This window comes from Syngnathus leptorhynchus, chromosome 8 (genome assembly GCF_054491065.1).
Source record: "Syngnathus leptorhynchus isolate UIUO chromosome 8, UIUO_Slep, whole genome shotgun sequence".
NCBI classification, from domain to species: Eukaryota; Metazoa; Chordata; class Actinopteri; order Syngnathiformes; family Syngnathidae; genus Syngnathus; species Syngnathus leptorhynchus.
Window position 1 is genome coordinate 8,284,464 of NC_141202.1, and position 17,783 is coordinate 8,302,246.

General features: G+C 41.6%; 1 protein-coding gene across 3 annotated transcripts in view; it reads right to left on the reverse strand.

Annotated features, from left to right (window-relative positions):
* The window catches only part of zfpm2a (zinc finger protein, FOG family member 2a), a 98,564-nt gene that overhangs the window by 50,794 nt on the left and 29,987 nt on the right, over window positions 1–17,783 (reverse strand). For all 3 annotated transcript variants that reach the window (XM_085918987.1, XM_085918988.1, XM_085918986.1), the window contains exon 3: window positions 12,129–12,230. In XM_085918987.1, coding sequence (XP_085775113.1) covers window positions 12,129–12,230 — 102 coding nt within the window. The remainder of the gene's footprint in view (window positions 1–12,128; window positions 12,231–17,783) is intronic.

The following is a 17,783-nucleotide window of genomic DNA, read 5'->3' on the forward strand; positions in this document are numbered from 1 at the left end:
GTTCACTTTTTCAGTTTCTAAAAGTGAAACAAAACAGATTGAATAATCTAGACTCACTCTCCAGTCAATAGCCTTTGATGCCGTTGAGTTGATGTATCCCATAGTCATACTCTGTAACTTTTGTGAATATTTCAAATTATAAATTTATTTTGCTGTCAAGTGTATTTGACTATGAATGATAATTCACTTCCTTTGGCGGTGAAAAGTTTCTTTGTGTTGTGTTTGCCAGTGACCGTGCCATATATCCCTCCGCCCAGCAAAGTGGTGCCGCACAGCAGCGGTCAACAGCCTTTTTACGAGTGTATAAAAGTGATCAAGTCATCACAAAAATCACAGAAAAAATCCTATATAAACCGCACCAGACTATAAACCGCAGGGTTCAAAATTTGAGAAAAAAGTTGCGGCTTATAGTCCGAAATTTACGGTACATGAAGAAAAAAGACAGATCACTATTTCTCCTATTTCCAAACGCCAAATATTTTGCCAACTAACATACAATGACGAGGCTTTACTCCACCACGCAGTCAGCACGTCCCTGCCACCTTCACCCCCTACTCCTCCCAACTGCACCTAGCAGTCACCCGTCCCCCACATACACACCCCACTGGACCTCCCTCGATAAGATCATCATCTGTCGCTAGACTCTAGGGTCTGTTCCTGCACTCCACAGATACTTGGCAGACCAATGAATGTCCCTTTGTGTGAAGAGATCCTCCTCAGATAGCACTCAAGATGGTCCATGCTGGCATCTGTTTGTTTTTGGGTGTCCATTTTGTTTTTTGGTTATTGTGCTGAAGAACAGGATGGCTCCTCTTTCACTTCAGTAGCATATGAATGAATGCAAATAGGTTTCTTGATGGCAGAGTGCCAGCCTGGTATGTTTCAAATAAGAAATTGTTGTAGACTATTTATACATGAAGGCCATGAAACCATCTAACCACCCTCTACATTAAGCACTGCCAGTTTAGATCTGTTTTTGTTTGTTGGTAATTTTTTCTTCAATCGAACTATACTGAGTAAAGATATCGAATTCAGCCCGCTACATTCACATTTATGTATGATGCTTCCTTTATTCCATGTTAGATATAGCAATGAATTCTTGAAATGTAATTTCTCACCTTGAGCTATGGCCCTGCTAATAATTTGAGAAGACAAATTACTTAATCAAATTGCTCCTGCAGAACAGTTTTTTTTTTATAGCAGTGGAAGCGCTTTAAATATTTCCATATAAACTTTAATTTATTCATTTTAATTTGTCTCACTAGTTCAAAGAACCAACTTGAAGGTGGGAAAATGACTTGAAAATGACAAAAGGTTTGCCAAGTACATGGTAGATGGTCTTGGTTAGCCTATGGGAAAGGGCAGATGTAATCATGAATCAAAGACAGACACTCGATATCAAGCCGTAGCTTTGAATTAAAGCTAATAAATGGCTGCTGTTCAAAGTTCAACTCGCATGGGGCATTTGCGATGTTTCTACTGAATCACAGTCATCCTCGCTGATAGGCAGCGCGGTCGAGACAGCAAATGGGCTATAAATTAATATACCAGAGGAGAGGCATATGGGGTGAAATAGAATGCACTGTATCAGTTCAACAAGAGGTGTCACATCTTTATAGCAGATAGGCCTATGAGATATGAAATTTTACAGCTGAAGGAGAAATGTCACAGTGCTTTGATAAGAGAGCGATGAACTTTCTGCTTCCCCTTACCCAAACTACTATTATCAGGTCTCACTGAGCAAAATGCAACATTTATAACCCACAGCTCCCACTATTATCTCTTGTGAGAGGCACTTGCTTTAAAACACCTCTCATCCAGCACACAGTACATCTCATCCTCCTGCTCACCCACCTCTATTATCCCCCAAAAGCCTAAAGGGTACTGCTCCTGTCTCCATTCCTTTTGAACAGCAGTAAGAAGGAGCTGATCGATTGTTCACAGGCAGCAACATGATTCTGTTCAACATGTGTGTAAAGAAAAAGCAAAGATGTGCTCACTTAGCGTCAGACTTGTTTTTACGGGATGTACACTTAATGGGTAGCCTTAAATAGGCATAGACAAACGAACTAAAAAAAATGGTGTTTTATTTTCAATCATAAAATAACAATACAATAGAGAATATCAAACATTACTTATTTGTCCTATTTATGACACTGTGACATCTGAACTGGTAGGGCATCAACACAGTAAACCATTTCCTGTGCTGATTGTGCCGTCACATTCCCATCAATCAAAACAGAAATGGTGGAAGAGCTGAAGGCAAAGATTCTTTTTTTTTTTTTTTATCGACTGGAACTGTGTTCGTTTTGGTCGTCAGCAACCCAACTGTGTGAGAATAAAGACAGTAATGTCAGATTTTGAAACGTAATGGTTACTGTACATATATTGTATATTAAAACCGAAGCAAACAGCTCACACATATCTTTTGTCTGGGGACGGGCCTATTTGATATGTTGCTCATGGGACAACCTTGTTTGTTGCTGGACAGATGAGGTATCATCATGGGCGGGTCGGACACAAAGTTTAAATAAAAAACAAGCAAGAATCTACCACACATTACTACAAATGAATATTTTCTTGGCAGACTGGAAATAAGTAGTGAGGCAACTGAAGATGCTTTTTAAGTAACTTTTCTCTTGGCATCGTTCATACGAATGCAGCACAAAATGACTTCTTTTGAGACTAGAAATTAAGTACACTAAGTACTTGTGGTCTGACCTAGTGCCAGTTTAACAGTGAACTAAAGTAATCCAAAGACAGGCTAAGAATGTGTTTCAAATATTCAAATGGCACATTTTCACTGAACTGAAACTTTGGTTGTCATTGAACAGATGAATTAGACCCAGCTGCCAAGTAGCTGCTTCCATCAAAAACCTGGCAAAGCCTGCTGACAACAATCTGCAAGACATCCATCGTTGGAGAAGCGCAGCAATTTTGAGTGATTGCATGTAAAGGGAGACAGAAAAACTTAAAGAATGATTGTCCTCACACAAAGATATATCCCATATCGCCGCCAACATCTAGAGGACACACACCGCCCCTGCTGCAATCCAATTCTTTTAAATGTTCTACTCAAAATTTCCAACCCATCAAAAGGTCATTACTCTACTTGTGAATGTCAGCATGATTGAGAAACGGATGGGCTTGCTAACTTGGCATGAATTTTAAGGGGCAAGACCAAGTTGCCATCCACTTTGTTGAGTATTTTCAGAAATATTTAACTTAAAAGCACTGTTTTCACCATATAGTGTGGTGTTCCGGTGTAGGTACCACATCTACTCGGGTGTTCAGATCGGCTCAGGATCCTCAGATGCGGTACCTACACTGGCATATTAGATTCAAAATTTGGGGTCCATAGCATTCGTCTTCAAGGACCCAAATGACAACCCACCTAAACGTAGAATAATTTAATTTTTTCAGATTGAAGCTAACATAGCACAGTGACATTGTTTAGTTAATTCTAAAGTGGGCTTGAATCTCCTCCCAAGTCAATTACCAGTCTGCAACTTCCCCTGGGTAACGGCAAATTCAGTGTTTTTTTTTCCTGGGTGACCTAGTTGTCTTTTGTGAGTAGGTTTTAGCAGCAGCAGTTTGACAGCCAACAGATAAGATGGATTAAGCTTTTTTTTTTTCATCCAGTTTTGATGTGAACAGCGTAAAAGCGGGTTAAATCATTGAGTTTCAGGAGTATTTTTAAATGCCTGGAGATAGCGTGATAAAGGAGCTAAACCTAAGACTTGGGCTTGGAAGGTCAAGGTCGCAGCTTTAGAGAGCAGTTACCCCATGACAGGCCAGCTCCCCTCTCTCTCGGAACGAGCCGAGCGCCGTAGTCAAGCCAACCTCTCATCACTCCTAGAAAAGATACACGAAAGAAGTGAAACAAAATCCAGCTAGAGCTCAAAGAGCGGCGCACCCTCGCCTTGTGTGGGTGCAAATGTGTGCCTGAGAAAGAAAAAGAGCGTTTTAGTCCCTGCTTGTCCCAGTTTGGTGTGCACGCCGCAATGGGTGAACGCGCTTGCCATTGTGTGTTTGTATACTGTAAAAATTCACTCATGAACAACTGGCTTAATAATTAGGTTTTGATTATTTGGGAGTGCTGAAATAAAGCAGCAGTTAATCTGTTGATATTAAATAGAAAATGAGCAACAAATTGAGCATTGCCGTTTACTGAGCCATCCAGCATCTACTGTGTGTGTGTGCGTGTGTGTATGTATATAGTATATATGAAAACCCGATCTTTGTCAGCCATACGATCACATGACGCTGTGTTTAGTTCATTTGAATTTTAAGCCACACGACAATGAAGCCACTCGAGCAAAAGAAAGGTGAGGTGGCGGAAAACATAAACAAGTCAATGATGTTACACAGGGTCAAACTCCCAACATGTTTACTTATCAGATGTCACATCAGGCCAGCACTGAGAGGTTTGTGCTTCAAAACCTTTCCACCGCGACATATTTAGACACATTTTGTGGACATCTTTCCCCTCACTGCTCCTCATGTCAGTGACAGGGGAGAGTAATCCTATACACAGGCTGCTATTGTGAAATGAGAAACTAGCCTCCTTCACTGCCAGAGACCAGATGCACCTCTCTCTCTCTGTCCTAATCTGTAAACGACTTAAAGGAGCCTTATCTCCGGGCTCTTCTGCTTCATTTCATGCTTGATTTACTTTAATTTGTCTGATAGGGCACAAGGATTTGGAAATGGCCCATCTTTCGGTGGAAAATGTTCTGATTTTTCTCTGGCATTGTCATGTGGAGGTTTTTGACTTTTCTGCACCGTCCCTCGCTTTCATTCCTCCATCTCCATCTCTCCCTTGCTCACTCTCTTTCTTTCTCTTCTCCTCTGTTCTCCGTTTGCCACCTCTTTATCTGTGAAAGGGGGACTGGGGAGCAGGGGTCGATCCTGCGCAACAGCCTGTTTGAGTGAATTTGATTTCAAATGAGTATAGCAGTAACTTTTCCGCAAGCTGTGATTTTTCTGATGGGCAACAGCAACACGCGAATGATATTTGCTTTTCAGATACACACTGGGTGCAGAGCAGCCAAGTGCTTCAAACCACAAAGATCTTATGTTTAAGTTAAGGGGCTACTGGTCCTCTACTTCAGCAAGTGGGTGAACGACTCAAGCTGATAATGTTGCTTCGGAGTGTAGGACGAGGACAAGCGACATGCTTTTACAGATGGCTTGCCATTTTTTTTTTTTTTTTCTACCCGAAAAACTTAAATACTTGCATGGTTGTCTGACTGCTCTCGTCACCAAGACATTTTCTCACTTGTGCTGAATGACAGTACAGGAAGGGAGTTATGATTAGAGAAGCCTAGATCCTGAATAATCTCCATCCCCTTCCATCAATGAGCACGGAGGCAACAGGAAAAAAAGTCACTGAAGGAGACATGGGGAAAAGAAAGATAGGAGCTCTGTGTACAGAGATGTCATATGGTTCTGCCAGCTTCCTTTACCCACTCAAATCTAAATCCATTCAACTACAGACTGAACAGTCTGAATGAGGCTATTTTCAAATTATTAACATTTGAGATATACAGGGGAAAAAAAAGGAGATTACAGACTTCATCATGAATTCTTGGTGTGCACTCTTACATGCTTTTGACACTCACTCACACCAACCGGTGTGAAACGTCACAGTCTAACGTGACACGAAACAAATGGTTAACCACACGCGCACACACGGAAAGAACGATTGAAATTCATCCCACAGCCTGAATTTACTTAACTGCTGGGTCTGTACGTGGTGATAAACGGAGTGATGATCCGGCAACACGTCTTTATCCATGCTTTGCTTTAATTAACAGTGGCTTGTTTGTTGAAAAGATGATTAATATGCCAATGAAAACTGCATAATTGAATACTGCAACACTGGCGCAATCAGCGAGGAACATGCATTTTTTTATGAACTTTTGATTATTGTTATCATATACAATTACTATGTATTTTAATTCCCTTTGACAAGATGTTTCCGCCTCTTCTATTCTTGAAAAGAAAAAAGAAGAGGATTGACCGGTAGGTAATGTTGTGCATCATTAATGAGAGGCCTTCACATCAAAGGGCACCAACTGATATATTCTATCGGCATGGCCATCAAAATGATCTCGAGGGGGATGGAGTTTGGGCTTTTACTGAATTGGAATGTCTGAATAGAAAATTATGACTAGATGCAAGCAAAGCAGTATTAAGTCAATATCTGAACAGAATAAAAGTCACACATAAAAAAAAGTACACAGACTAAGCCATTCTTTTTAAAGTCCCTCCTCCAAAAAAAAGAATATTTCAAGAACCAAGTAAGTTCAAGTGAAGCAATCAAGTATTATTTACCCGCTCCCAGCTTGCATTGTCTCCATTTTAATACTAAATAAACACATCAAATATTCAACCTGTGCCAATGCTACATCTCAAATGTGTGCAACCCAGAGTGCCTGCAAGGGTACGTATTGCCGAGCAACCACATTCAAAGCGCTAAAGAAAGACGCACTTGGTGACAGGGCCGCGGGGCAGAAACTGCACCACCAGCCGCGTTTTAGCTCGGCTTTATATTTAGTGACAACCCACATTTTGTCTCTGAATTCTTTAGACTTGCTCATGTGGAATCACAGTAAAAAGATAGTATTGTGAGTTTTGTCTTCTAAGTGGACATAATTTCCGATGATATGCGGACAAATGCTTGGGACTGAATTATCCTATTAAAGGCATTCTTACTAGGCTACATCCCACACATCTGTATAGAACTGAATGTGGTGACATCTTCCTGAGATGATAAGAACATTGATTACATTTTGCCCTATTTTAGATTATATAACTAACAACCATGAAGTTCCTCCATAAAGCCTCTTAGTATTGCGGATCAGTGACTAAATTTGCATCAAGGCGATGCAGCACAGGAGTACAGTGATTTGTCTAATCTCTTCTTGCATATTTCATCATTATATGTAATCACACATTGTGAAAGTGTGTGCGGCTGCTGCTCGCACAGGTGATGCCTTCAACAACAAATGCACGTTGAGAATATTTGCAAAAAGCTCTTTCACTGATAACTCGTTTTAAATCGTTCAAAGTTTCACAAAAGCTGATGATGGACTTTTGTAATAAGCATCAGAAATCTGCGCCATTCAAGTTTTGTCAGACTTGTCAGAAGATGCTTGAATAAACCCCTTCAGGTACAAGATAAAAACCTTTCTCTTCCCAGACAAAAATGCTGTGATGCACATCCAAATTTCTTGATTACAAGACGGCGGTGTTGCTGGCAAATAGGGAGGAGGGTGGGGATTCAGGGGAGGGGGGGGGGGTATCGTGCAGAGAAAGTTTCCAGTTTGCTGATATAACAGTCAAGTGTGTCTATAAGTCTACTTAAAAAGCTTAGGTATCAGTCGAGACAGCTGTGACACCCTCGTCTTATGATTCTGTCGAGACAGTACACTATCAAACCTTTCATACAGTTCCCAAGCTACATTTCTGGTGACAAAAGCTTTGCGAAAGCCTCCTGAAGGATTCATCTGTATCCTAATATTTCCAATCCAATTTAAGTGGAGCAGCCAGAGTGGTCTGTGCACTAGTTTACCAATCTTTGCTTTCTAAGACTCCGTATGCTGAAGGCTTGAGGGGTTCAATCAATGCTGCTTTGATCTCGACTGGAACCATAATTATTTAACATTGTTACAAGGATTTCTCTAATCCATCCTACCATTAAATCCCTTTTACACCCTCATCTTCTGCAGCCTAATCTGCATCTGGGTGCTCCGTTTGTCTCTCTCCCTTCATTTTGGCGTATCCCTCTCTCCCAAGACTGCACCCGGACTTTAGAAAAGAGCTGAGTGCCAAGTTGGAAAGTGCCTTGTTTAGAATGAACAACCTGACTGGACTGTGAGTTTTGCTCTTCATCCTGTGCATCAAATTCACTTTGAGGTTCATAAAGTCGAATTGCAAAGATACTATATTGCTTTAAATTGTGAGCAGAAATGTACTTCTAGACCTTGCTAGCCTCATAATTCAACAGTCAATGGCTATATATATTTACATTTGAATATTAACTTCATTAAGGCCCCAAAGAGACGATACATTTTCAGATTAACTCTAGTCATCTTATTTTACACCAGCTAGCATTAATCGGTTGCTTGTGAGACAGGCGTGCATACAATTTGTGCTGTGGTCTCCAGCATATGTACATGTTGACTTGTTGCAGTATGGACGCAGATTCTAATAATGCCTCTATAGATAATCTTGGCAGATAATCATGGCGTGTGTGGTCGCTTCAGGCTGATTTCGGCCACTCAGGACGCCCGACCTCAAATCAGGGATGTTCAACATGTTGGAATTTTTTGTCCCCCGAGGACAAACAAACTGACAGTGACATGCAGCCAATCAGAAGACAAATTGACGAGGTGGTGGGGAAGTGCAGTGGGGAATCGAAAAAAATTGCGCGAAAGTCTCGCGCGGTCTTCACTCCTTTGACCAAGGCCTTTTTTTTTTGCTAAAACCTAACCAAAAACGGTCACTTCTTTGTATACCGTGTTTGTTTATTCCAAAGTCATGTTTATTCTTGGGCGGTATTACAAGATTTCCCGTCCGATGTGGGAATGTTTTTGATTAAAAATCCTTCGTGTGTGATATGTTGCTCTTGCCATGTGGCTGACACATGGTATGTTCAAAACCTACACCTGTAATTTTTTCCCTCATCATTTGTTTGGATAGTTTGAAAGTCGGCCATAAATTTTAACATTTTGCCGTGTGCCTCAGGCTTAAGGGAATTCAAAGTTCATCTGACTGATTGATGCACTAAGGTTTTCACTCACTGGTTTATAGTAGTGATCTCTTTGAATCACAACAAAAGGTCCCACCGTCCTTTAGCAAATATTTGCGTGTCTTTGTTTCACCATGGCATAAATAGCTGCATGGGCAACCACAAACATTTGTTGAGCCACCTGCCAAAGTATCGTGGCCATCTGGTCCTCCTGTTCTCCTCGTATGACATATGTGCATTAAACCCGAAATGTTTTTGGAGGTGTGTGAGAAGTGGGGGCATGCTGAAAGCGGATTGGCTACAGAGTACTCTGGATTGAATGGAGTCATAAATGAGGCTTTTAACATCTGCGTAAAGCTGCATTTTTAGCATGTGTGTGTTTGATGTCTTGAAAATGGAAGGAAGGCAGCGGGTGGCAATGGAACTTCCATTCTTGTCTTTGTGGCTGTCAGATAGAATCCATTGGCTGACCCATTGGCCAATGGCCAATTGGCAGTAGGAGCTGAGCAAGGTGGGCCATGCTGACATCGGGGACAGCCAAGCGAAAAGATTTGTGGACAAAGTGAACACATTGCTTCTGCTCCATTCTGTCAAACTTTGGTCCTGCAACACCTTCTGCATGGCAACCAGACACAATCACAGATTTTTACCATAGTGGCCTAAATGCAAATCCATTTGAATTCTTAATCATAGTAGTTTTTTTTAGGATAATAGGCACGACTGAGGACACAACACACACTTGCCAACTCACAAATCCTAAACTTTGACATATCATCAGGACAATTACTTTAATTCATTCATCTTCCGTACCACCATTTCTCAATGTGGTATTGTTTAAAAGGTATTCTGAGGACAAAATGTTTTTAACGTTGCAGTTCAGCCATTGGTATTCACAGAATTTTGTCGTCGCAAGTTTTGCTGACGCCCCATGACTGTCGGTGTTTGTGAGAATAAATGCTAACTCAGAATTACTCCGAATCACTTCTTTCACAATCTTCCTATGGCATTGTAAAGGGGGTGTGGTTTACACTCACAAGCACTTAGATAAGGCTGGGAACAAGTTCATTAGCAAAGTTCGCTAGTTGAAACACGCCTTTCCCAATTAGCCTCGAGGAGAGCAAGCGAAGGGGGATGAGCGAGACACCGAGATTCCTATCACCACTCGTCCATGAAAATTACAATAATAGCATGACACACTATCTCCCAAATCAGCGGCTGATTGCAAAAGTGCCATGAGAAGAAATGAACACGAGACAGAAGATCAGCGTGCAGATTTGCTTGAGGACATACTTGTAAAGACAAGGGGAGAGAAAGGCAGCTCGCTGGGTGTTCCACATCAGAGACTCTGCACTCGGAACAACAGAGACAGCTATCAGATTAATATTGAGTCATCGTGCATGGTTCTCTGCTGCTGCAGACAGAGAACCAATCAGAGAACAAGGGCCAATCACGGACAGTCACTTGATATGTGCACAGTGGAGATGAAAAGCAGTGACTAAAAAAAAAAGAGAAGAAATGTTCAATTACAGAATGTGGATTGTGAAGGCTTTTGTTGTTACTCAGCAAAAGGGAAAGTGTACAGAGGTGTTTCAATAGAATCACCAAAGCAGGTGGACATGTTCCGAGTTAACCCGCCTCATTAAAAGGCTTGTCGCTTTTTTTTTTTTTGTAATGGAACAGCCATTACACGTCCTATTCAGATGCACGCGTGGAGTGATTAAAAATTACCTGTGGGTGATCATAATCACACCTGCTTTAACTTAAGCCAGCCACTAACAAAGAAATGTTTCAATGTGGAGCTATCTGAACATTTACAAAGAGATTAAAAGGTAGACAGTCACAAACTAAATAAATTCGCTTTAATCGCTTTGAACAGGAAGTCATGTCTTTTCAAATGGTCCGATCTGATTGTCTGATTTGCCTCTTTATTCAAATTATAACATGCCCATCTGACTTTTGCAGCACAATGGGAAAAATTAAAAAGGGAAATGACCTTTCATGGCCGCCTTGATGGCAGAATGAATGGCATTATTATTCTGCAAGATTAATTTCTGCCTACTCCGTGCTGCCCAATGAGAAAACATGGGAAAGACAGGGTCAACTCACTATTCTGGTGACATAAGCTCTGCATTTGCAGCAACATATTGATTTAAACAGGATTCTTTTTCAAGCCTTGCTGTCAAGATGAAGCTAGTGCAAGCAGGATGTATAAGAGCTGGACACAGCTATTTTTTTTTCCCCCCGGATGTAATACAGCAGAGATTAGGGCACTGTGTGGAAGTCGACAAACCAAAGGCCGCTTGATAGCTGAGAACCACTCAGGCTGCACTTTAGTAAAACATGAAATGGGCAACACACACAACCTCCTCCGCAGTGGAGAATATGCAAGAGACTAAGTCCTATGCGTCTCCGCTGCCAGTCGAGCTGTGTGTTTCTGAGCCTCTAAGTCTCATTCTGACGGGTAAGTAGAAGGCAAGCGATAATTACAGTCAGTCGTGCATCTGACCACGCTGCTGTACATCCGTTCCTCCTTTTCAAAGTCATATTTTTAAGCTCAGCATTTCTTGGCCCAAACTGTCTTTTCTCTGCATGTGATGCCTTCTTTTTGTCATGGCCCCCATAGTTCTGAGCTGACCCCCTCAGCCCTGTCTCCCGACTGATCACAGTGATGGTTTATTACTGTCGTCCCGGCGCTCTTATCTTTAGCCAGCAATGCTCATTTCCTTCCCCAGATTTAAATGCAAATGTGAAATTTAATGATAAATGCATTATCTGATAGGTGTGATAACGTTGATTCACTGTCAGTATAAAATACACACCCCAGGGGGCTTTTAGCGAGCAAGCACAACTTGCCCAAATCCACTTTTTCTCTCTCACTCTATTCTTTTTTTGGTCTCTCTCTCTCCTTTTGCAAACGCCTCTACCTGCAATGCATTATTGAGGTCATTGTAGACATTAAATGGAATCATGTTTTGAGAGTTCAGCAGTGTGTAGGCAGGCTGTTCAATGTATTACCCGTCACTTTGATGAAGTCACCTTTTGGTAGAATGGCAAAACACAATTTGTGCTTTCAAAAAAAACACACCTTTCCACTGAGACAGATCTTCTGCCTTGTATGAAGATTGAGAAAAAAAGAAAGTAATGCTGTCTATGAAGAAAAGTGCTGGTAAATTCCAACTCAATATAGCATGCAAACATCTGACAGATTGAGCCACCATGTAATCGAAGACACAATGGTTCCTTACTTTGCTAGCCCAATCACTTCTACTCATTGGCATTCTATTCGGGGCATTCTTAGTGTGAAATGCATTGCAAGTGTTGATGGCACTCAAAGGTTTTCAAGCAGTGCCCATGTGAATGCCTTACTTACTTGGACCATCCCATTCATCCGGCCCCACTGAAGTACGCCTCGTCTTCTCAGCCGGGCTGTCCACTTCTGGGTCTCCTGCCTCTCGGTTGCCATTCTCTTCTCCTGAAAGAAGGGAAAACAAATCCAACAAAAATCAAAACATAAAATGAGCAGTACAAATACGGTATGATGCACTGCACTAAAAAAATGTTAATTAGAAACACCCCCATATATTTTGTGTTTGTCACAAACTGTACAGTAATAACCTGATAAGATGTGACTGTGTGTTTTTGAGAAGAAGGCAGTGTATGTACATTTGCTTTAACTGAATGTTCACCAGGTCCAGCTGCACACTTTTATGTAAAAGGATTTCCCATGAGTTCTTGCAGGAAAAGGAGGAAGTGCCATTAAACAGGAAGGAAAGCCATGTGCGGGGGGAGAGGTGGCTATTTATTACCGTTTGATCTATTGTGCAGCGAGTGAGAATGTGTGTTATAGGATGTAGGGCTGATTTGCCGTCTTTGGATTCAGACAGACCGTGCTTAGGGATATTTGGGTATCTCGCTCCAGGAAGCAAGGGCTTAAAGCCCTTGTTAAATAGACACCACCTCCAAATGCACAGCAGTGACAGTGAGGGGATTGTTTGGTGAGACATCTTGGATGCATTTACTGAAGGAAAATTTGCATGCTTAGTTACAAGGGACGTGTCATCAGGGGAGGCAGAGTTCTGAATCATCATAAAGAATATACAAATGATCATTTGAGTCTTGTTTATTCATATGCTCTTGATTTTGATTTTAGTCTGGCTGCGTGAACATATGCGTCCCCATAGTGACCCACATGCGCAGAAGAAAGATGACGTCACTCGGAACGTGAAGTAAATGTGTTGCAGTGTGTAGGGAACATGGACTTATCTTTTAATTCTCTCATATTTACAGAGATATCATTGTGTGCTGTGTGTTCTGTTAATTGTTGGCGCCCATCATTGTCATGCAAATATTTTGGCACTTCTTAACCAAACTCGCAGCTGCTGCGAGTCTCCTTAAAGGACATCAATTGATGTAGTAATGTTTGAAGGAAATACAGCACTTCATACAATGAGTTAGTATGGCCCTACAGTTCAGCACCGTGGCGCAAGATATAAACAATCATTTTGATATTGGGTGTGCGGCGATCGCAGTCGGAAATAAAATACATCTTTAGGAAAAAGAAAACATCAACGCATGTGGATTTTATAGCTCCAATTTGGTATGAGCAGGTGTTTGTTAACAATTTTCAAACAACAGCTGACGTAAGACAACAACGTCCATCCTTGGTAAAGTTCATCTTAAAATCAAGCACACACACACACATGAAGGCACACACACACACACATGAAGGCACACACATACAGACACACGTTTGTTTAGATTTTTTTGACACTGCTCAGTTCAAACAAGGAGGCAAACACTGCCAAGAGGATCAGTTGTCATCCTCCTACTTGAATGGATGTTAGAGAGACAAGTAATATTGCACTGAAGTCTTCAGACATGTCCTACTTAGAGCACCTGAGGTCATTACGACCCGGTTTTGTTTATGTGAGTGTCTACTTGGTCAAGCATGTCTTTCCGCTCACTCCTTTACCCTCCCTGAGAGCCCACTAAGCCAAATTTCCCCCCATTTATTGTTGGGACTGGAGAACCTCCTTTGCATACCGTACTTGTATTAAAATGGGGTAACAAACGACACACAGCAACAGTTCCTTCCGATGGATAGAAAAAAAAAAGCTGACGAGATAACATTAAAGGCACTACCTTGATCTCAGGCGAACATGTTAAGCCCTGTAACTAAATGTATTGGAAGTGTTTAATTACAGCCCGGGAAATGAAGCTACAAGATGATTCCTTAATTAAGGAGTGATTAAGGATTTTCTGCCTTCTATCTAACACCGTTTGCAATGCATTTTAAACACAATCGTCCAGGCAGCCTCACAGGGAACAATGTCACAGGGCTTTGATGAAGTTTCCTGCACAAATGTCATGAAGAAAAAGCACAGCAGGAGGAGGATGTGCTATGGCAGCAGTCTTTTGCACAGTCGCCGAGAACAAGGAGAAATGTCATTTTATGGTATTGTAACCACTCATGTATCGGAATAGATTTATTGAGGGGCTCAGTTTTACTCACAGAGGTCTACAATAAGTAATAAAGACAATGTCCAGTTTCATTACTTGAACTGAGACCCGCTGAAGCCTTATCAAAGAAGACAGATTGTCAATGATCATTTTCTACTATTATCGCCTTCATCATAATTTACATCTGGCTTCGGTTCCATTCCCTGCAGACTCAAGCAGATATACCAAAGGTTGAGTGAGAGAGGGCTAACCGGAATGGTGAGTGAGGTGGCCCGCTGCTTGCAAGGTTGGCGGGCATGTATGAGGACCCCGTGAGCTGTTCACGTTAGTCCTATCGCCGCTTTATCAAAGGACAGCACTCGAGCCAAATCACAGTCACACACGGTGTGACGCGCATTCAGGTCAATAAGCTTATAGGCAATTTACACAAACAATTCCTCGAGCAAGGTAGCAACAAAGTCATATTGGCTTTTTCTGTGCCTTTTAGCATTGTCTCTGCTAAGAAAGCCCTTGAAAATGTCAATCCGTGTGTGTGAGCTGAAGGAGCTCAGAGCCTTCTAATCCTGACCACTGAGGATGGAGACAGGGCACGATCTCAGCAATATTGAAGATACTGTAAGCATTTTAAAGTCTTCATAAACGATTGTCCTTTATTACTAAATTCAACTTTGGATCCTTTGACCCTGAGGCCCCCCCTTTTGAGGCCCTTTCAAGAACTCAGTCGTGTGCAGTACGTTTCAGAACGTGATGCCACCTCCAAGCCGTATTGGTAGTTAGTTGATGATGGATATTTAGTTGCTGATGGATATGCAAGAATACATTACATTTTCTCATAAGCAACCTTTTTCTCCAAAGTCAAGCAGAGCTGTAGGACTTCTCTGCAGTCCGGAAAATAGGTTGAAATTGTTTTCAATTTGTTGCAGCGAGGCCACTCCAATGGAGGGAAGCTATTAGTGAAATGCTCTGCCACTGTCTCTTTAAATGCCAATAAATTCCCATCATTACAGAATCTGGCAGTTTTCCTCCTTGTCTGCAGCCCGGGTCTTTATCTCGCTCTGCTTCCGTCTCTGGGCATGTAGATCTGGCCCAGTTAGATTGTCATACTTAACAAACATTAATGATTAATTTCCTCCACTGAGTCAAATGGGGCTAAAGGGATGACTTGATTCATCTTATCGCACCACAAATTAGCATTTCCCCATATTCTCCTGCATCAACTGTGCATTAAAATTCCACAATCGCCATTCTGGGCACTAGCAGCTGTGGCAAAAGAGCCAAGAAAACCTTCCGGTCCACTGCTTGAGATTCAGATTGCTTCTGTGGAGAAAAGTGTCATCTTTTTTCTGCCGTTTTGCAGGTCAATTTGGTCAAGCTTTGTAATTTTGTACATTGTGTATTTGTCTGTATTGGTTGATTGAGAAAATGAACAGTTACGCACATGGTTGAAAAATGGGTACGAATAAAGGGTCAATTATGTGTTTTAAAAATTGTCACGAAGCCTTCAAGCTCGTTATTTGTTATAAGGCAGCAATTGAAAGGCACGTAACGGAACACATTGAGGACATCCAAAGGGGGTAAGAACTGCTAATTTAAATTTTATGATTTCAGTATGAAAGACGCCACTTAGTGTACATATATCTTTCCATTATGGAGCATCATGTATTTATTATCGGCAGAAACTGTTTTAAGTTTGTGGCTCTGAAGCTAGGAAAAGGTAGGGCTATTTCTTAATCTTCTTTTATTTTCCACCACACAGAAACCTTGGCAGGTAGAAATTCTACGTAGTCTGAATTTGTGGCTTTAGGCTCTATGTGTGCTTCACCCAAACCAGTCAGGGCATGCCGCCATTAGCTGAACAGGTTCCGAAGCCAATCATTGCCTCATGTGGAGTCCTCCAAGCCTCAGACCAAGACATGGAACATGAAGGTGCTCCTGACACTTATCTGGGGAGTCTCTAGTCTCTTTTCTGCAAGGGTAAGGCAAAATGGCTGAGGCTTTGGTGGCATTCAACTTCCTGACCTTTGCGCCTTTAAGCAGCTTTACTACTTCACCGCACTCTGATCAAAGTTAATAAGTGCTTCATATGTTAATGAAAATTGGTACTCTTCTTTGTGTTCCAACAGCTTTTTAATACCTATTATAGACTGAAACTTTTAATGGAGGTTTTAGGTCCCCCTGACAAGCCCATTTCATAGAATGACTACACAGATACAAGGCTAAGCTAAGACCAGAGAGTCGCTGCTCAGTGGAGGAACCTTACACGGGAGACCTTATTCTCCAGAAAGCGGCACAAGATAAAGGCCATGGGATGAGTGGCTGCTTTAAAATCCACGTTCAAGTCCGCACAGGGCTAATTACAGCACGCCATCACATTTGAGAGGGTTTAGTTAATCAAGGGGTCCCTTTTCCTCCTATAGTCGAGTAATAACACACTTAAACCATTTAATGCTGCCTGAAATGCGTCTTTCTTAATTCACGGCAGTTTCACACAAGTGGGGTACATTTAAGCCCCGCTGACATTAGTTTTAAATAGATCTAATTGGGAAAGGGATCATGGAGGCTACACCTGATGATGGCGTACAACTTGCCACGATAAAAAAAAAAAAAAGAAATGTGGATAAAGTATGACTTGGGTGTTAGCAGCCAAAAGAGACTTAGCCACTGGAAGTGCAGACATAGAAGTAATACAAAAATCTGACGTGTAGCGCTTGTATATAACAAGGAACAGATTAATATTTTCCAGCAGGAAAACCGCCATGTCACATTTGACTTTTTTAGTGTTAACTTTATTCATAAACGCAGGACATGAAAATGAGATTTGGGGCCAAGTTTAGTCACACAGTTTTACCCAAAACAAAGGAAAAATCACAGGCTTTGACAAACTACTTTGAAGATATTCCGAATATTTTTTTTCCTCTCTTTTGCTGTGGCAGCAGCAGCCTCCAATGTGTTAGGCGGCATCTATATCATAGCTAGTGGGCAATTACAAGCCTATATACACACCACTTTGAAGTTTAAGGACACATCGTGTCAGAGACAAAGGCTAAAAGCAGACGCGGTGTTGCTGGTAATTGCAATTTCTAAACAAATGCGCTGTTCAACTTTTCCCAGAGAACAAAAGGAAGACATTGATACAATTACTGGGGCATAGCCTACCTGAAACATGAAAGTTTCATTTTCCGTCTGTAATGTAATCCCACGAGGCACATCAGTTTAGAAGTGTGAAAAGAAATATTTCTAAACAATTTTCATTTGAAAGGAGAAACAAGGCCACTCATTCAAAGAACGGTGGCTTCATTAAAAACTCAAATATATGGCATTCGTGAGGGGGGACACCTGGGCTAGCAGAGACATGCGACCTGGGGGTATGAGCAGGTGGGTGGAGGGGTTGGAGGGGGGTTGTTATGAGGTTGGACAACTCTGTCATCTTCTCACTGTAACCTGGAGAAGACCACAAATTAGTTCATGTGATGGCACGGTATGACCAGAATGAAACAAACAACACAAAGACGAAATCTAATTGAATTGGAGTTCAAAGAAGACTAGCACCTGCCCGGCGAAGCTC